The 20,769-nt window shown below is 44.9% G+C and overlaps 1 protein-coding gene across 1 annotated transcript; it reads right to left on the bottom strand.

Annotated features, from left to right (window-relative positions):
• Positions 1-515: 515 nt before the first annotated feature.
• LOC116546555 lies at positions 516-5,682 on the bottom strand. Its single transcript, XM_032272781.1, has 5 exons — positions 5,443-5,682; positions 4,136-4,240; positions 3,366-3,575; positions 2,083-2,187; positions 516-698 (listed from the first exon to the last, which is right to left on the bottom strand). Exons 1-5 carry the CDS (start codon positions 5,615-5,617, stop codon positions 622-624), a joined length of 672 nt encoding a protein of 223 aa, XP_032128672.1. The 5' UTR covers positions 5,618-5,682; the 3' UTR covers positions 516-621.
• Between the last annotated feature and the right edge of the window lie 15,087 nt (positions 5,683-20,769).

The following is a 20,769-nucleotide window of genomic DNA, read 5'->3' as shown; positions in this document are numbered from 1 at the left end:
TCGACAGCCAGTGCAGAGTCGACGTTGTCTGCCTTGAATGGGATTTCTCTGGTGTCTCCGTGAGGCTGGCTGGAGTCAGTAGGGCCATAGCTATTTGAACGAGTGATGAGACATTCCTCCGGTGAGTCTTCAGGGACTCTCTTGACATCAGCCCTCGCCACCTCCCCGACGATCCTGAGGGTATAGAGATGACAAAAGATTAAACAAAGGGGGATTGGACCCCAGCAAGTCCTGGCTGGTTTTCACAGGAGGAATCAGAGAGGGGTCTCAGAAGGCAAATGGGAGGTTCCCTTTGAGAGGAAACAGGCAATCCTCCTCTCTGCCACAGAGCATGGCTGCCATGGGAGCCGGAGAGAAAGAGAGCAGCTGGTATTCATCACACTGGGCAGAAAGGAGCTGAGAAGAACAGAGACTCGGTTATCCCTGCATAATTCAGACACGGCACCCAGCACATACAAAGAACCACAACAGCTGCCACACCCCGTGTCTAAGTTGGGTTGAACAGAACGTATTGTGGCCAAGGGAATGGAGGCTTTTGGCCCATGGCAGACACCAGAGAGGGTGAGATTCTAGATCTTTTCCATACTTTACCACCCACTACTTGCTCCTGATTATTCAGCGTTACCTGGGGGCACGTGGCTCCTCTATTTTCTCAGCCTCTGCGACGTGAACATCTTCATCCTCGTCTTCGTCATTTTCTGCAAGTACAGATGTGTTCGTTCAGACATTTCCCGTTTCACACTCTGCAAGCACCGTCAGCCCCGTGTGCACAGGGACATGAACGTCTGTGTGGGGGTCCCTGTTCTACTCAGAGCTCTCACGATTTCTCCTAAACGAAATGCCCTGGCATGGTTTCCTGATCCACCAGGCAATGCATTTCTGATCCGGAGGCTCACCGTCAAGATGAGGCCCAATGTTGAAAAGGCCTTCTGCCCCCACATCACTGGAGGCTTGCGCAGCCTCTCTCTGGACTTTTTGGCAGCTGTCTCCCCCATCCTGACACAGATCTCATGCCCAGGGACAGGCTAGGCTTGCCTTCCTGTCACAGTTCACATTGAAAACCTACTTCTTCCTCTCAGGAGAGGACAAACAAACTTGTCCCACAATTCTCTGCACATCAGGTGACTTCACAGGCCCTCCAAGTGGCTTCTGCTACGTGATTCAGGGACATTCTCTCCACAGGGAGCGCTCCAGTCTGAACCGCTTCCTAACACCAAATGCCCACACATCAAGTGCTGTCTCCAACACCACACAGCGAGGGGCTTTATCTCGTTTTCATAAGCGGTCCTAAGTGTTCGCACGTTTGAATGCTTCGGACAGCGCAAGACGTCTGCCTTTGCAGATGGAGAGAGAGAAATTTGCCTGACTTTGCAGATGCAGGGACAGAAAGTCAGGAAGGAGAAATCAATTGCTCACTGACACTTACTGAAAACACTGCCGAAGATACAGCCTGGGAACCTTCATTCTTAATCCAGAGCTCTTTCCACTCCAACAACCGCCCTCCTGTCACAGCTTCCTTTGTGTCCTTTACAACTGGACACGTGCTGCCTCTTGTTCCAAAGACCACCTCCCATCAGACGATGTAAGGAGCAGAGTCCTCTTGAAGCTCCCCACAGCGGGTACCGTGTACTATCACGGCATTTCCCCCAGGCCCCCAGAACAGAGCTTTCCCTACCGAACCTCAGCAGAAACCTGAACTGAATGGCAGCTCACGAGCCTCAGACATTTAGACCAACAGGCCAGATGCTACTTGTCTGCAGGATCTTCTGGGGTACAGAGAGGATTCCTGTCAACATGATTGAGTCTCTTGCTGAGAAAAACAGGTGGTTCTGTGCCTGTGTCAGATATCAATAGCTGAGATTTTACCCTGAGTCCCACACCCACCTTACTGCAGACGTGGAAAAGTGGTACATACTTTGGCCTCCCTCATCCATTTTTAACAAAATGTGAAAATACAAATTTATATTTGCCTAGAACTATGGGGAAAATGAAATAAATTCTGATGAAGAGAGTGTTCAGTTTCTCAGACAAAACACAGAACACTCTTCAGCACTTCTGTGACGGTGAGCCTATAGAACTTACCTTCCGTCGTCAGCCGGTAGTGCAAATCGTATGCCGCTTGACTCATAATAAGCTTATTTTGGCTGTCTCCATATTTCTGCTCTTCATCGTCATCCTTTTCATCATCTGTAACCAAATTCAGAATAGCAGGTAATTTTGAGCATATCTCACTTCACATAGGACCAAATCAGTGTACTGTCATTGCACAAGGGCGTGAAATATTCTCCATGGAAGAATGTGACATTATGATGAGAATGTTCTAACGGGCCCTAGACTAAGTCGCCCTAGAAGTAGATTAGCCTGCTTTTCCGATCCATGGGACAAACTCTCCTTCAACTTGTAGATCTTAATCACCTATCCTCTGAGCTAAGCCAGTGCAAACAATTAAAACATTTCCCCAAAATCTTCAAACCTTGCCATAACTACTTTCCAGAAGCCTTGCTGCAATACTGACCTATCTCATCGTATATCATGGTGAATGAATGGTTAGAGAAATTTATATAGGAGACTGGACCAATGGATGAATTCTAACCACATTTACTTAAAAAGGAATCTGTTTAGCCAGCACGGTGCTTCATTCCTGGAATCCAAGCAACTTAGGAGGCCCAAGCAGGCAGACACCTTGACCTCAGGAGGTCAAGACCAGCCTGGCCAACGTGGTGAAATCTTGCCTCTACATAAAATACAAAAATTCACGAGGCACGGTGGTGCCTACCGGGCATCCCAGCTAAATGGAAGGCTGAGGCATCAGTCCCAGCGTACTCCCTGCTCTTGATGATGCCACATACACATACTACATGTTCTATTAGGAGGAGGGTCCCCATCAAGCTCCACACAGGTGGTACTGTGTGCTATCATCGTGTTTCCCCCAGTGTCCCTAGAACACAGCTTTGCCTACTGGGCCTCAGTAGAAACCGGAAATGAATGGAAGTTCAGTAGCCTCAGACATTTAGACCGACAGACTAGATGCTACTTGTCTGTAGGATCTTATATAGTACAGAGAGTATTCCTGCAAACATGGATTTAGCCTCTTGATGAGAAAAACAGATGGTTCTGTACCTGTGTCAGAAATCAATAGCTGGGATTGTAACCCCAGTCCCACACCCACCTTACTGCAGATGTGGAAAAGTTGCTAAATAGTTTGGCCTCTGTCTTCCATCTTTACCAAAATGTTAAAATACCCATTGATATTTTCTGCAAGTATGGGCAGAAAAAATTAATTTTGATGAAGAGAATGGTTAGTTACTCAAGACAAGACAGGACATCATTTATCACTTTCTTGGTGCTCAACCTATAGAACTTACCGTATATCTTCAGCCCGTAGTTCAGGAAGTAGGCCACCTGGATCATAATAAGTCTATTTTTGTTGGCTCTGACATTCAGTTGGTTTTCTTCCTGTTGCGAGCAAGATTTCTCATTGCCTTCTGGAATGTTCACCTCTGTGATTTTTCTGGAAGGCGGCTTGCCGGATGCCACCATGTTGACGTTTGGGGCAGAACACAGAAAGCCCGGGACTGGGGAGAAGAAACCCAAACACATGATGGGTTAGAAACTGGTGACGTCAAATTGGTTTAATCGGGACTGAGGGATGTCACTGACAGCGTTGCCTATTGATTTGAAGGTGTCATTTCCCCGCTTTTCCTCTTCTCATCTCCACTCTCAATCTCCTTAAAGCAACTTATCTTAACTACTCAGTCACCCTGAAACCTGGAAATAAACACTTCTACCTTTATCTTGCTTATAAGTTCTGAAGGATCCTATATATTAGAGAGGATTCCTGTCAACATGATTTAGCCTCTTGATGAGTAAAACAGATGGTTCTGTGCCTGTGTCAGGAATCAATAGCTGGGATATTAACACTAGTCCCACACCCACCTTACTGCAGACGTGGAAAAGTTGCTAAATACCTTGGCCTCTGTCTTCCATCTTTAACAAAATGTTAAATTACCCATTGCTATTTTCCTAGAAGCATGGGAAGGATTAAATTAACTTTGAAGAAGAGAGTGTATCGTTTCTCAGAGACAAGACAGGATATCGTTCAGCACTTCTGTAGTGGTGAACCTATAGAACTTACCTTTCATCTTCAGCCGGCAGCCCAGGTAGTAGGCCACAAGACTCATAAGATGTTTATTTTTACTGTCTATGTATTTCTGTTCTTCATCGTGATCTTTTCGTTCTTCATCGTGATCTTTTCGTTCTTCTGTAAACAAATTCAGAAGAGCAGGTCACATTAAGCAAATCGCACTTCACACAAGACCAAATCAGTGTTCAGTTATAGCACAAGGACGTAAAATATTCTCAGTGTAACTATGTGATATTCTGACAGGAATGTTCTAACGAGCCCTAGACTAAGTCACCCTAGAAGTAAATGAGCCTGCTTTTCAGATCCATGGGACAAAATCTCCCTCATCTAGTAGATCTTAATCACATATCCTCTGACCTAAGTCAGTGCAAATAATTAAAACTTTTCCCCCAATATCTTCATAAATTGCCCTAAATGCTTTCCAGAAGCATTGCTGCAATACTGATTTATCTCATCATATATCACTGTCAATGAATGGTTAGAGAAATTTCTATAGGAGACTAGACCGACGGATGAATTCTAACAACTTTTACTGAGAAAAGAATCTGTGGAGCAGGCGTGGTGGCTCACGCCTGGAATCCCAGCACTTTAGGAGGCCCAAGCAGGCAGATCACTTGACCTCAGGAGTTCAAGACCAGCCCGGCTAACATGGTGGAGCTCTGCCTGTACTAAATATACAAAAATTAGCCATTTGCAATGGTGCTCACCAGGGATCCCAGCTAATTGGGAGGCTGAGGCACCAGTACCAGGGTACTCCCTGCTCTTGATGGTGCCTCATACACATTCCACAGGTTCTATTAGGAGCAGGGTCCCCTTCGAGCTCCCCACAGCGGGTACTGTGTGCTATCACTGTGTTTCCCCCAGTGTCCCCAGAACACAGCTTTGCCTACTGGGCCTCAGCAGAAACCGGAACCGAATGGAAGTTCAGTAGTCTCAGACATTTAGACCAACAGACTGGATGCTACTTTCTCTGCAGGATCTTATACGATACAGAGAGGATTACTGTAAACATGGATTTAGCCTCTTGCTGAGAAAAACAGGTGGTTCTGTGCCTGTGTCAGAAATCAACAGCTGGGATTGTAACCCCAGTCTCACACCCGCCTTACTGCAGACATGAAAAAGTTGCTAAATACTTCGTCCCCTGTCTTCGATCTTTAATTAAATGTTAAAGTACCCATTTCAATTTTCTACAAGTATGGGAAAAATAAAATTAATTTTGATGAAGAGAATGATTAGATTCTTGAGAGAAGAAAGGACATGGCTCATCAGTTTCATGGTGGTGAACCTATAGAACTTACTGGATGTCATGAGCTGGTAGTTCTGGAAGTAGGCCACCTGGCTCAGAAGAAGTCTAATCTTGCTGGCTGAGAAATTCGGTTTGGTCTCTTCCTGCTGGGAGTAGGAATTGTCGATGGTATGTGGAAAGTTCACCTCTGTGGTTTTCGTGGAACAAGTCCCGCCAGATGTCGCCATGCTGACATTTGGGACACCACAGGTAGAGCCAGGGACTGGGGAGAAGAAATCCAAACACACGACGGGTTAAAAACTGGAAATCGCCGGGCGCGGTGGCTCAAGCCTGTAATCCCAGCACTTTGGGAGGTCGAGGCGGGTGGATCACGAGGTCAAGAGATCGAGACCATCCTGGTCAACACGGAGAAACCCCGTCTCTACTAAAATACAAAAAGTTGGCTGGGCATGGTGGCCCATGCCTGTAATCCAAGCTACTCAGGAGGCTGAGGCAGGAGAATCGCCTGAACCCAGGAGGCGGAGGTGGCGGTGAGCTGAGATCGCGCCATTGCACTCCAGCCTGGGTAACATGAGTGAAACTCTGTCTCAAAAACAACAACAACAAAAAAAAAACTGGAAATCAAATAGGTTTAATCAGGACTGGGGGATGTCAATAACTCAAATTCTTAACTTACTGTTGAGAAAAACTTGATCCGCACAGCACTTTAGGGTCCTTAACCGCAAAAACAAGGTTCGTAATGCTTCAGCTGGGAGCTGAAGCCGCTGCCTGTAGCTCAGACTCTGACAAGAGTGTGGGAGATACTGGCCAGAGTCCCAGGTAACGGCCTGCTGTTGCAATAACAGAATCAGAAGCTGGGCGTGTCATGGAATCTTAGGAGCCCTTCATTCCAATTGCCCAGGGTTTGCCAAACCCAGGCCTCCTGGTCTTACCTGAGGTTACAACCGATGGGGACCATTCCTCTATCAGTCACTCTCAGTATTTGTGTACCCTTGTGACAATGCCACAGTCCCATCTCATTCCCAATATATCTAAGCACGTGCCTCATTTTTCATCTCTTGTGTGTATAAAATCAAGGCAGAAACAGTTTCCCAACATGTGATATTTTCTTAATGCTAGTCATGAAGTCAGTCACCCCTCCTTCTCATGTGTTAAAACAGAATTGAAGGCTTTTCCACAAGTTTTACATATCAACCTATTACACTGCCATGTTATCCTCTGACTCTTCTGCAGTTTTTTCTGTATCCACTAGAAAGTGAATGAGTAATTCATTTCTTAAAAATGTTTTCTTTCCTGGCTCAATATTCTTCTTGCTGCATCCCATGGTTATGCTGATTTATATTTTCTTCCTGGCAGATATCACTACACTGATATTTGTGGCAGAAGAGACTTCTCATTACACTTAAGACCAGTTTGATATCCCTATATCCAAAGCTTCCTCTATATGGGATGATTTGTTTTTTAATGTGACTGAACACTAAATCTCATTCTTGTCGCTTAAGGATGTCAATTTACTCCCAGAAGAGCTCTTTTCAAGGTGTCAAGTCATCAAAATCATTTCTATAGGGATCTCCTGAAGGCATATGTGGCCATCTATCTTGGGAAGTCTGGTAAACCTGATATGATTTTGTTGTTTTCATTTCGTTTGTCCATATATTGAAAATAACAGGGCCATGAGTGGTCCTTATGGAATACTGTTTGAGAGATGTTTTTCTGAGTTGGCCTAATGCCGTTGAGGTGTGGTTGCATCCCACTAACCAAACACAGCAAGATCAAGGTGATGGTCAGGGGTGGTTGGTGGTCCTCCGTGTTGCTGTGCAGTAGGAGGTGAATTTGAGATGACAGGAACGAGTAGGGAAGAGCGATCCCCTGAACCACCTCCTCACTTTCTCAGCTTTCATCGCCACCCAGGTTTTGTGAGCCTGGGACTTGGGAGACTGTTCTGTAGCCCAGGTCTCCTATGTTTGGCTGCTTTCTGGGCTTGTCTGAGTTGAGGGTGCAATGGGTGTGACCCAGGGTTGCCCAGCATTCACGTGGAAGTGAAGCAAGGAGGACTGGATCAATCCCATTGGAAAGCGTACCTCTCTACAGCCCCCATCATCCTCCGGCAACACCGTAAGCATACTGCTTTGACATACATCAAAGGCTTTATGTATACACATGTTCTGGGGTCTGGGAGGCCTGACATTCTGTGGCAAAAGGAAAATCTGTGAAGTTTCTTCATTATAAAAATGATGAAACTGCAGGTTCACCAAGTTATGTGGCTTACTTGAGGTCACTCAGGGATGAGTTTTGAGCACTGCCAATAAAAGGAATCACTAGGATCCATGTCATTCAGTAAATATTCATACAGTTATTCAGTAATTATATATTGATCAATTTGTACCAGGCATTTTGCTCAAAACTGTGCACATATTTGGGCAGCATATCTTCATCATAATCCTCAAGGTAATACTGTTATCCTAAAAATCAGGTAAGAAACCTGAACAAGAGGGCTAGCAAATCATGAATTTGGCCAGATTTCCATTTTTTGGTTTCTGTGATGCTGGATGAACAACCAGAAGGAGTCACAGGAAGAGTATTCATTCCTGTGCTATCATCCAGGACAGAGGGGTGCCCTCCTAGTATATTGGGACCAAAATTCAGAAGTGTCTCCAACCTTGCTTTAACAGCATGGAAAATGACCTCTATTTTCCATTAGACCTGGAATTTCCCTGGACCTTTGGAATATACAAGAGAAGTATGAGACTTAGGCCTTCCTTTGACTGTATTTAATTTTCTCTTCTACAGAATGCCAATGATTCTAAGACTGTTGCTTTTCTTTCTTTCTTTCTTTTTTATTTTGAGACAGAGTCTTGTTGGCACCAGGCCGAAATGCAGTGGTGCAATCTGGGTTCACTGCAACCTCTGTCTCCCGGGTTCAAACAATTCTCCTGTCTCAGTCTCCCGAGTAGCTGGGACTACAGGCATGTGCCACCACACCCGGCTAATTTTTGTGCTTTTAGTAGAGACAGGGTTTCATCATGTTGGCCAGGATGGTCTCAAAATCTTGATCTCGTGATCTGCCCACCTCGGCCTCCCAAAGTGCTTGGGACTACAGGTGCAAGCCACCATACCTGGCCGACTTTTGCCTTTTTATATCCACAATATGTTTTATGAAGAAGATTTTACTAATAGCTCTATTTAGAAAGAATAAATATGAGCTATAATTTAGGTTTTATGCCCTGGACTTACTATGATTTCTGTTTTGAGATTAAATTCTCACGTAAATCGAAAAATACTTATTGCTTATGAAAGCAAACTAGTTATTGGTTTGAGGTTTTGACACTGAAGCACACACTTTTGACTTTATCATTGTCTGTCCCCATCAGTGCTGCTCACTGTCTCCCAGTATGACCTGGCCATGCCCCTGCACTTAACCTCATCCTCCTCATCCATCTCCATGCACTGTCCAATTCCATCAGTGATTCAGGCTCCTCTCAAGGCTCCCTGAAATAGGTACAGGTCTTGGGACATCAGACACATTCCAGGCACAAACACAGCCCATACTGTAAAGCGGACAGCTGTGTTCTCACCTCCCTGAAGTTGGCAGTGATGTCGTAGGACACAAAGAAACACTTTCCCTTGTTAGGGGGTCTCTTCTTCATGTCTCAGGGCCTCTGATCTAGTGAACACAACTGTCCTGAATGTGAACGAACTTGCCAAATTCCTGGTTTCTTGCTAGGTGGCTAGAATACATTCATAAGACTTCCTTACTTACCCATGTTTGCTGAAGCCTGAATTCTTACCAGTATGATTCCTTTTCTTGTAAGAGGTAGCTTAGGGAAGATTGGCCCCATTGCCATGCAAAGCGAGGTAAAGTGAATTTCTACTCAAAGCAAGCTTGAATTTGAAAGTAGGTCTTCCACTGTTTCAAAGCTGGCCTGTAGGTCCAACTGTGCACATATTTGGACATCATACCTTCATCATAATCCTGAGGCATGTGACCTCAAGGGCTTGTGTGTCTGCTCTACTCAGGATAAAGTTATTTCTCATTATGGTAAGTTATAATTAACTTACCAGAATATAATTCATTATCAAGATAAAGTTATTTATCATTATGGCAAGGACACATTTAGAAGACTTATTAAATTTACTTCTTTATTTCCCCAGCTGGAAACAGTCTATAGCTACTGATATCATCAGTGTCCTCTGAATACCTTGTCTGTGTTAACAGCTTTGACTCAACATGGAGCTGAGGTGTTGGTGTACTGTATTGCAAGATGCTGAAATATGGCTGAAGTCCAGGGTCACTGGCCCAGGACAGCCACTGAGGTCATCGCATGAGGCATGGGCCACTGGTTCCAATGAACCCACCATCACTACACTTCTCATGAATCACCAGGCACTAGACTGAGAATTCCGTGAAAGCTGGGAATCCTATTTTACTCACCTCTGTGGTCATGGTCCTTAGCTAAGGGCACAGCAGAGAGGGGCCTCTCAGCAGTGTTCATCCATTATTGAATAAAATGGATTATAAACCTCTAACCCTATCACCTACATTTCTGTCCCCACTGTCTTGTAAGGGTTGCTTTCTCTCACAATGCTGCAAATCCCCTTCCCTACAGAGGCGCTTGCCCTACACCACCCCTGCCCCAGCATCCTCTCCTGTGGGAGCTTCAAGGAAGACTTGCCTATCCTGAAAATGTTCTTTTATGCTTCCCCATCATTAGGAGCACCTAATGATTTGACACACCCTCCCATCCTCCGTGCTGCCACAACACCTCAGTTGGGTAGAACTACCGTATCTTGTTGAAATGATCTGTTTGTGTTCTTCCACTCACTGCCTTGAGATTCTTTAGAGAGACATTAAATACCTGAATCCCAAGTGCTTAGCACAGTATAAAGAAAATTACATGCTCAATAAATATATATGAGAAACTTCCCTCAACTGAAAGTGCAGAGGAATATTATTAGTATCTCTGCTTCATAATCAAGCAAGGGACACTTACTCTGGCACCTGACCTAGGGCAGAGCGGTTTAATGTAAGAATGGGCGTCTCCAACCCTTCTCCAAGCATGATTATTCCCTCTAACCCACAGTGACCTGAAGAGCATCCACTGCTACGGCAGCACCGACGTTGGGGCTCCTGGGTCTGGGGAGTGTTCATCTGTGACTCAATAAAACTGATTACAACCTCTGACCATTTCTTGGAGTTGAAGCTGCCCCTCACTACAAACCTGCTCTGATCTAACCTGTGGCTCTCCTTGGCAAGAAGCAGGACATTCCTGTTGAGTCAGTTTCTCTCAGTCCCCACTGCTCAGCTCATGCTGCTCCTTGAGGGTTTAAATGGTCATAGCATTGCCCATTTCCCCGGAGGCTTCTCTCCTGGTTTGTCCTTATTCTCACCTTCTTTGGTTTTCATTTACCGATGGCTTGTCCTTTGTGGATTATTCTCATCCCCTAAACCTGCTGACTTTCTTTCTTCCACCTGTTCCCACAGCTCTGGGATTCCAGCGTGTAGATGATCACATAGGGGAAAATCTGCGGGACTTTGGGATTGGTGATGGCTTCTCATATACAATGCCAAAGCGGGTGTTGAACAATGAGAACACATGGACACAGGGAGGGGAGCACTACACAGTGGGGTCAGTTGGGGGGAAATAGGGGAGGGAAGGTGTGGGGTGGGGAGCTGGGGAGAGATAACAGGGGGAGAAATGCCAGATGTAGGTGATGGGGAGAAAGACGGCAAATCACACTGCCACGTGTGTACCTATGCAACAATTTTGCATGTTCTTCAAATGTACCCCAAAACGTAAAATGCAGTAAAATAAATAAATGGGAAAAAAAAAGAAAAAATTGATAAGTTGAACTTCATAAAAATTTAAAACTTCTGCTCTGTGAAAGACATTGTTAAGAAAATGAATAAGCAAGTGATAGAGGGAAAAAATGGCAAAATACAGATCTGATGAAAGAGTAGTGTCTAAAATATATAAAGGACTCTTAAAACTCAATAATAAAAAAGGAAAAAACCCAATTTAGAAATGGACAGAAGATCTGGATACTTCACCAGAAAAGATATATGGATGGCAAAAAAGCATATGAAAAAGATGCTCAAAACCATGTGTCACTAGGAAATTGTATATTAAACCAATGAGATGCCACTACACTATAATATACACCTAACAGGAAGGCTCAAATCCAAACAAGTGACAATACCCCAGGCTATCAAAGACGCAGAGCAACGAGCACTCTCAGTCACTGCTAGTGGAAATGCAAAACACTAGTCACTTTGGAAAACAGTTTCGCATGTTCTTTTTTAAACAAATAAAATAAAAAGCTAAACACAGCCTTGCCATATAATCCTGAAAATAGCAGTTTTAGATACTTACCAAAGCAATGTGAAAACATGTTCACTCAAAAACTTGCATCCAAGTATTTACAACAGTTTTACTCACACTTATCAAAAACTGAAAGTAACCAAAATGTCCCTCAGTAAGTGAATGGCTAAACAAACTGTGGTATATCTGTACAAGATAATATGATTCAGTGATAAATGAAATGAGCTATCAGGCCATGACAAGACATGGAGGAACTTTAAATACAGAATGCTAAGAAGAAACTAGTCTAAAGACTCTACACACTGTATGATTCCAACACTAGGACATTCCAGGAAAGTCGAAATGGTAGAGACAGTGAAATGATCAGTGATTGCCAACCATGCAGGAGGGATGAATTGGTTGAACACAAGGAGGTTTTCAGCAGTGAAAATCTTCTGTGTGATACTGTACTGGGGATTCATGACATGGTAATTGTCAAGCCCCATAGAACTGTAAAACTCAAAGAATGCACCCTAATGCAAACTATGGAGTTCAGTTAATAACAATGTATCAATATTGATTAATCAATTGTAAACATGTATCACAGCAATGCACGATACTAATGATAGAGGAAACTGTGTGCTAGGAGACAGGAGAGAATAGGGGAATTCCCTGTACTATCAGCTCCATTTATCTGTAAACCTAGAATTCTTCTAAAAAATAATGTCCATTCAATTTTATTAAAGTTAGGATGCAAGAGCCCCAAATCAAAATTGTGGTGGCATCCTGTTATGTGTGGTTCATACTGGGCGTTGAGGTGCACCAAGCTGGAGTCAGAACTGTCGGAGACATCAATGCCTGTGCCTCCAACCACTGGCTCTGTGGGTGTCCCTGGAATCCAGAGGGCAGATCAGTTAGGCTGAGACAGACTCAGTGCTCCAGATAGTGCAGGCTTCTGGTAAGGACAGGGAGAAATCATCTCAGGGCAGTGATATGGCTGATATATATGTTATTTTGGACGTGGGTGAATCTTGAAGTCTAAAAAGTATTTAACTTAGAAGACAGAAAATCTCTGCTCATTATGTTAAGAGTAAATTTAGAATCATTGTTAAACTTACATCTTTATTTCCCTAGCTGGCCAAGACCTCATCAGTAGCTACTGATGTCACTAGTGTCCTCTGATCACATTGGCAGTGTTAACTGTTTTGACCCAACAGGAAACTGAGGTGTTGCTTGTACTTAAGATGCTGACACCTGGCAGAAGTCCAGGGCCACTGGCCCAAAGCAAGCCATCCAGCTGTCGATAACAACCAGAAGGGGGACCAGGCCATCCACTGAGGTCATCTCCATGCAGCATGAGCCACTTGCTCTAATGAAGCCACCATCACTACACTTCTCATAACTCCCTAGTCACTAGACGGAGAGTTCTGTGAAAGCTGAGATCGTATTCTACTCATCTACTCATGATTCCCAGCTTAGGGTCTGGCACTAAGGAAGTTCTCAGCAGTGTTCACTCAAGATAGAAGAAAACTGACTACAGATATCCAATCCAATCACTGACATTCCTCTCCAAAATGTCCTACCAGGGATGCTATAATTTCTCCCAAGATGCAGCAAGTGCCCCTCCTACACCTGTAGACCCCTGCTCTACACCAGTCATGCCCCAGGATCTTCTTCTGTGGGACACTGGGGTAAAAACAGGACTGCTCTGAAGAATCCCTCTTATGGTTCCCCTTGTCCTTAGGAGCAATGTCTTCACGTATATTACCCTCCCCTGCGCTCCATGACACCCCACTTTCGGAGAACTACTCTATTTTCTGGAAATCAGGTCTCTGTGTTCTTTCTCTCATGGGCTTGAGTTCCTTGAGGAAACTACTATGTGAACCCCAAATGCTTACCACAGTGTAGAGAAAATTAAACACCCAGTAAATACCCATCACATAGAGACCTTCCTCAACTGAAAGTGCAGAGGAATAGTGTAAGTAGCACTGCCTCATATACTGGCAAGAATCACTTACTCTGGCACCTGACCTAGGGCAGGGCTGTTTAATGTAAGAACGGACATCTCTAACCCTTCTCCAAGCACGGTTATTCCCTCTAATCCACACTGACCTGAAGAGCATCCACAGCTACGGCAGCCGCCAGGTCGAGGCTCCGGTGTCTGGTGGGGGGGCTCATGGTCGCATCCTCCCCGTCTTGGAGTTGATGCTGCCCCTCACTATAAACCAGCTCTGATCCTCCCTTTGGCTCTCCCTGGCCAGGGTCAGGAGACTCCTGTGGAGTAAGTTTCTCGGTCCCCACTGCTCAGCTTGCACTGCTCCTCGAGTGGTTGAATGATCATAGGCCCATTGCCCATTTCCCTGAGGCTCCTGGCCCAGTTTGTCCTTATTCTCCCTTCTTTGGTTTTCACCTGTTCTAGCATTGACATCCTTTGCAGGTTATTCTCTTTTCCAAAACCTGCTGACTTTTCTTTCTTCCAACTGTTCCCTCGGTTCTGGGCTTCCAGGGTGCGGACTCAGCTCGGGTTCTGCAGGAGACACACAGGGGCCAGTCAGGAGTCAGATCCAGAGAGGTCAGTGCAGGTTACAGGTCCAGGCAGTGTAAAAAACCATCTTAGTCCCTCAAGGACTCAGAGGAAACTGAGCAGGAAGGGACATCAGAGGGGTACAATAAGCCTCTACTTGACTGATGAGAAAACTGAAGCCCAGAAAGACTAAGACTCTCCCAGGCTCCCTGACCACCTGGTGGCAGCAGATATACCATGCAAGCCTTGGTCTCAGCCTCCCAGTGCAAAGCAGGTAACTCACTCTCCAGAAACACACTGCTGCCTTTCAGAAAACTTTGGATCCAATACAGCAATTTCACCTTGCAAACAGAGTAAAGGGGTGTTTCCTTGGACAATTCTTCATCATGGTCCTATAGTCCAACTACTTATTCTCAGTCTGTTGTCATTCGCTGGCTTGTAGATTGGGGCAGGGAGCACATGAGAATTAAATAGTCCTTAACACAACCCTGCTTTCCCAGTCTGGGCGTTCAGATCCTCCATTCTTCCTCAGGGAGTTTCCTCTGCTGTGACTGCTCCACAGTCCAGGCCCTCACGTGGGTCATTTCTCCATGAAGATCCCTGTGATTTTCTTCCTCTCCGGGAGATAGAGAGGGCAGAGAATGGCTCTGGGTCTCCATAGTCAGGTTTTCTCCTAACCCAGCCAGGTCAGCTGAAAGCAATCAAGACTGAGAGAGGTCAGGTCAGTGAAGACGGTCCCAGAGGAGCACGGGCTCACAAGGACAGCCCCTCGTGGAGATGGTCAGGACCTTGACACAGGCATTATCTGACCAATTCTGCTGGGGATGGCGGACCACGGATTAAGGGGAGGATGCTGCCATGAGGAGAAAGGAGAAGAACCAAAGGAGTGAGGAAAAAATAAGATAGATAATAGTGGTTTCAAGAAATGCAGAGCAAAGATCCCAGAGGCAAAGTCCCACAGGATGGAGGGTCAGTCCCAGGCTGTGGATCCTGCTTAAGAACCTCCTGCTGGATTTTGCCCAGCTCCATTTCCAAACGACTTTGAGTCGGTGCCATCCTTCTCCCTTCCATGTTCCTTCTTTTTGAACTAGAATCACTGTAATTGTCATTCTGTGTCTGTCCCGCCATTCCACATTAGGAGTAGATAAGCAGGTTGTTCAGTTTGACAGGTCGACGGAGGTAAGGAAATTATCTCCAGGAGCTATACTTAATGGACACCCTCAGAAGCCTCATCCACACCTGGTGTGGATGTTTTAGATTACATTTTAAACTTTGGACCTGATGTGGTCTATGTGACATTTTTCATGTTGAATTAATGCTTTAATATGAAATTTGGAAACTTTAGAGGAGAGGGTGAATGTATTTTGCAGATGGGGGAATGTGAGTGTCCAACTGTGGTAGACGGAATTTCTGAAATGGTGCCCAAACATGCCATACCCTTGTCTCTGAAGCCTGTTAAGGTGATGAGACACCGTTCCTGTGATTACATTGGTATATGACAGTTACATGACTTGAAGATGGTGAGGTTACCTGCATGAACTGGATTGAATCACATCACTCCATAGTGACAGAGCTTTCCGTGGCTGGTTGGAGAAGATGAAGTCAGAGAACAGAAGTCAGAGCTTGAGAAGGACTCCATGAGTGGTTATTGGTTGAAAGATGGGAAAGACAGGTAAGGAGGAAAGCAGGTGGCCTCTGAAGTCAGAGGGTCTCCTGGTTGACAGCCAGCACAGAAAAAGGGCCCTCAGTCCCCCCTCAACAAGAACAGAAACTCTTTCAATACGTGTGGTGAACTCAGAAAAATAGCCTGAGCTCTAGACAAAACCCATAGCCAGCCCATTCCCAGATTGTAGCGTCACATGACGCTGATCAGAAAACTCAGCCGCTTCATTCCAGACTTCTGTGGCTTCAAACCACTGGTTTGTGGTAATGTGATAATAGGCAGCAGGAGAAAATAATACAGGTGCCTGTCTCTACTCTTGAAATCTATTTCAGATACACGGATGCTAAACCCTCTAAGAGCAAAAATCAATCAATCAATTAAAGAACTACAATAAAATCTTGCCCTCACCTTTATCTGGCTGTTCCAGAGCACTTGCCACCTGAAGAAGATAATGTGAGGCATTTCAGGTACATGAGGAGTGTGGCTTTACTGTTATTAACCATATTTCTGAAAGAATAAAGAGACACTTCAGGCCTGGTGCAGTGACTCATGCCTGTAATCCTAGCACTTTAGGAGGCCAAGGCAGGCAATCACCTGAGGTCAAGTGTTAGAGAAAAACCTGGCAAATATGGTAAAACCTTGTCTTTACTAAAAATACAAAAATTAGCTGGGTGTGGTGGTGGGCACCTGTAATCCCAGCTACTCAGGAGGCTGAGGCAGGCGAATCACTTGAACCCAGGAGGTGGAGGTTGCAGTGAGCTGAGATCGTGCCATTGTATTACAGCCTGGGCAGGAAGCAAAAACTCTGTGAAAAGAAAAAAAAGAAAAGAAAAGTAAAAGAATTAAAATGGTTTAATATTTAACACCACATATTACTATGTGAAAATGTATCACCTCTGTTTTAATGGCCAATTTTTAAAGATTCCTTTCCTTGTGCTCACCAGACAAGGTTTTGTAGTAAGTACCACTCACCAGCACAGATGAACCAATTCAAGGAGAACCATAAACAAGACTACTGTTATGTTTCCCCAAAAACATCCCTAGAATGCAATCTCTTCTCTATTTGTCAGAAAAGGAAGACAACACTCCACTATATAAAGTCCCAAACACATGAAAATGTAAATATAATGAAGTCCGTTATCCACATATTTATTCTATTCAGATCTAGTCACGGGGACTAGGGATTAGGAAATGACCACAAAGAGGCTCAAGGGACTATGGGGAAGCAACAAAAATGTACTGAAATGGAACTCTGCTGATGGCTGCAAAATTCTATAAATCCACCTAAAATGATTAAGCTGTACACTGACAATGGGTGACTTTTATTACAAGTAACTCTAAAATGAACTTTTGGGTTTCCACTCCAACATGGAAAGAGCTAGGGAGTCATCACTTGTCCTCACAGCTAGAGAAAAGCTGAACAAACTGAAAGTCAGCTCTTCTAGGCTGGACCAGAGAAGTGAGGTCACAGGGAAAACTGCCACCCTAAAACTGAGAGAGACAGGCTAACACACAAGGAGTCAGAGCTCACCAGGAAGAGAAGCTACTGGGGCCAGCCACTGGGAGGAGCACTTAAATGATATTCACACATTACTAGCAACTGAGGGTGGCCTGCCTTGAGCATTAAAAACTCCCTGAAGACCAAACTAAGGGGGAATCTCACACATTTCCAAGTTTGACTCCAACAGTCTCGATCAGGTTGTCATGACGAAGTTCAGAAAAAAAGCCCTGAAGGTACTACCAACTTCAGGACTTACTAGAAACATGCAGAAACCAAAACAGCGTGAAGTTGGTGAAACGAGGAAAAACACACAAATAAGGTCTATGGAAAAGAATACAGAGCCCAGAAACAGGCCTACATACAGTCCACTGATCTTTCATAAAGGTTTAAAGACAATTTAAAACAGCAAGGATAGCCTTTCCAAATAATGGTGCTAGAACAGCTAGACAACCAAATGCAAAATCAATCAATCAATCAACCAATCTAGGTGTGCATGTTATGCCCTTTATAAAATGAATCTTACACCTAAATGTAAGGTGCAAAACCATGAGAATCCCAGGAGATCGCACAGGAGAAGAGCTCGGGAGCTTGGGTTCAATGATGACTTCTTAGATACAACACCCAAAAGCACAATCCACAAATGAAAAAAATAAAGTTGAGCCTTGGAAAAATGAAAAACTTCTGCTCTGTGAAAGAGACTGTGAAGACACTGGCAAAAGCAAGTCAAAGACTGGTGAAAATATTTACAAAATAATCTGATAAAACACTGCTGTCCTAATTATACGAAGAAGTCTGAGAACTAAACAACACAAGGCAAAAAAATAATAACAATAGGTGAAAGATCTGAGCACATCACCAATAAAATATGCAGATGGCGCATAAGCATATACGAAATGCTCAAAATCATTGGTCATTAGGGAATTGCACATTAAAACAACGAGCTATCACTGTAAACCTATTAGAATGGCTAAAATGCAAAAAGGTAAACACACCAAATGCTGTCAAAGATGAGAAGCAGCCAGAACTCTCCATAGCTAGTGAAAATCAAAATGGTACAGTCACTTGGGAAAACTGAAGTTCACTCAAAATCCTGCACAAAAGTACTTACAGCAATTTTATTCATCAGTGTCAAAACTTGGAAAAACCAAGATGTCTTTCACCACGTGAATGAATAAACAAACTGTGTTGTAGCCATACCATGAAATCTAATTCAGTGACTTTTTAAAAGGAGCCATCAAGCCACAAAAACATGGAGGAAGTTTAAGTCCATCATGTGAGCAAGAAGCCAGTCAGAAACCTCTATACTTTATGATTCCAACTGTAGGACATTCCTGAAAAGTCAAAAAGACAGAAACAGTGAAATGATGAGTGGTTGTCAGGGGTGGAGGAGAGGAGTCCTGAAATGGTGAAGCGCAGGGAATCTTCAGCAGTGGAACTATTTTGCATGATGCTGTATTGGGGATTTACGACATTAGGTAATTGTCAAAACTCAATCTGTGAAAACTCGAAGAATGAACTCTAATGTCAAGTATGAACTTCAGTTACTAATGATGTGTCAATATTGGTTGATCAATTGTAACAGATGGACCACACTAATACAACATACTAATAGGAAAATTGTATGCTGGAAGTCAGGGGAGCCTAGGAGAACTCTCTGTACTATCTACTCAGTTTATCTGTAAACCTAGAAGTGCTCTAAAAAATAATGTCTATGAAGTGTTTTGAAATTAGGAGGCAGCAGACCCAAATCAGGTTTTGGTGGCATCGGTTCTTGTGTGCTTAGTACTTGGCATGGAAGTGCACGAACCTAGAGTCAGAGCAGCTGGAGATTTCGATGCCTGTGCCTTTTGCCTCTATTGCTGGGGTGCCCTCGGAATACAGACGGCAGATCAGTTAGGCGGAAGCAGCCTCAGTGATCTAGACAGTGCAGGCGTCTGGTAAGGACAGGGACAAACCATCCAGGTGGGCAGAACTTAAGGAACATTAGAAACATCTGAGACTCAGCAGCTGCCCCAGGGGCACCCACAAATCCAAAGAGAAGGAGACTGGGAGGGGCTGAGGGATACAGGATGACATCCCTGCTTGAAAGACAGAAGCAGCTCCAGAGATTTGGGTAAATAATGTGGGTTTCAGTACAGTGTGGTCTATTCAAAAAAGTTTAAAAGAAAGAGAGTGAGAGAGAGAGAAAGAAAAAGAAGAGAAGGATGGAAGGCAGGGAAGGAGGGAGGGAGCGAGGCAGGAAGGGAGGGAGGGAGGGAGGGAGGGAGGGAGGGAAGGGAGTAAGGAAGGAAGGAAGGAAAAGAAACAGGCATGAAAGGAAAGAAAGAAAGAAGGAAGGAAGGGAGAAAGGAAGGAAGGAGGGGACGGAGGCAGGAAGGAAAGAAGGAAGGAAGGAAGAAGGGGAGGAAGGAAGGAGGGGAGGGAGGAAAGAGGGGAGGGAGGGGGGAACAAATGAACTTACACAATCATGAGAAGATCCAGGGGGACTTACACCACCAATATTTTCCATTAACAGGAACACGCTAACTAGTTATTAGAGAGAGACGCACTACTGTAAAACCATATTCTGTTTCCACGATGTACAATTCCTTCCTCCTTTTCCGAAACACATTCTGTCTCTGGCCTACTGTTTCCAGAGACACTGAGTCCTCCATTTGGACAAATTCTGACACCAACAGAATGAGATGCGACAGTGGACACCAGAACACCAGGCCACGACCTTCCCTGCTGCTCCTTGGCCACTGCAGAAGCTGCCCGGCTGCAGATGGGGGTCTCAGCCCCTGGGTCGGACATCGTCCCTTTGCCTTGCTCACTGGGCTCCTCTCCTTGCACTGGCTCCCACTGCCCCAGGACCTGGCAGGTGACCACGTGAGAAGGACACAAACAGGCCACGCCGCTTTCTTTCTCCCACTCTCGATGCCTGCAGTGGTGGGTTCCGTGGGGTAGTGACCTGATATTTACTCATTATGGTGCCCCTAGCCCAGAGCAGAGCCTGGCACCTAATAGCCACCCTGTGAATGCTCAGTGAAAGAAGGTGTCCACCACAAGGTCCTGAGGAACCAAGAATTCCACTATGGCCCATCAATTTTAAGTCCTACACGATTCTAGAATGGGAGCTGTGAAAGGCCTTCAAAAGTGGCCACTCTCTGAAATCATTATACTGGCAGCTGAGCCATGTTTCCCCATCCTGGACACATCTAGAGGGCGCCGCCTAAATCCACACACATCTCCCCACCAGGACAGTGCAGGGGCCTTAGCTGGGAAATGCGGGTGGACGGGAGAACCATGAAAGCTGAAGAGGAGAAAGCAGGTGAAAGGGAACAGCAAGGTGGAAACAGACAGAGGAATGGGGATGGAGACTGGGGGTGAGAGGGGAAGAGAGAGGAGAGGGA

The sequence above is a fragment of the Sapajus apella genome, unplaced genomic scaffold (genome assembly GCF_009761245.1).
Source record: "Sapajus apella isolate SASKATOON/1434 unplaced genomic scaffold, GSC_monkey_1.0 scaffold1050, whole genome shotgun sequence".
NCBI lineage: Eukaryota > Metazoa > Chordata > Mammalia > Primates > Cebidae > Sapajus > Sapajus apella.
Note: the sequence above shows the minus strand (reverse complement) of the source record. Positions and strands in the feature narration are given on the sequence as shown.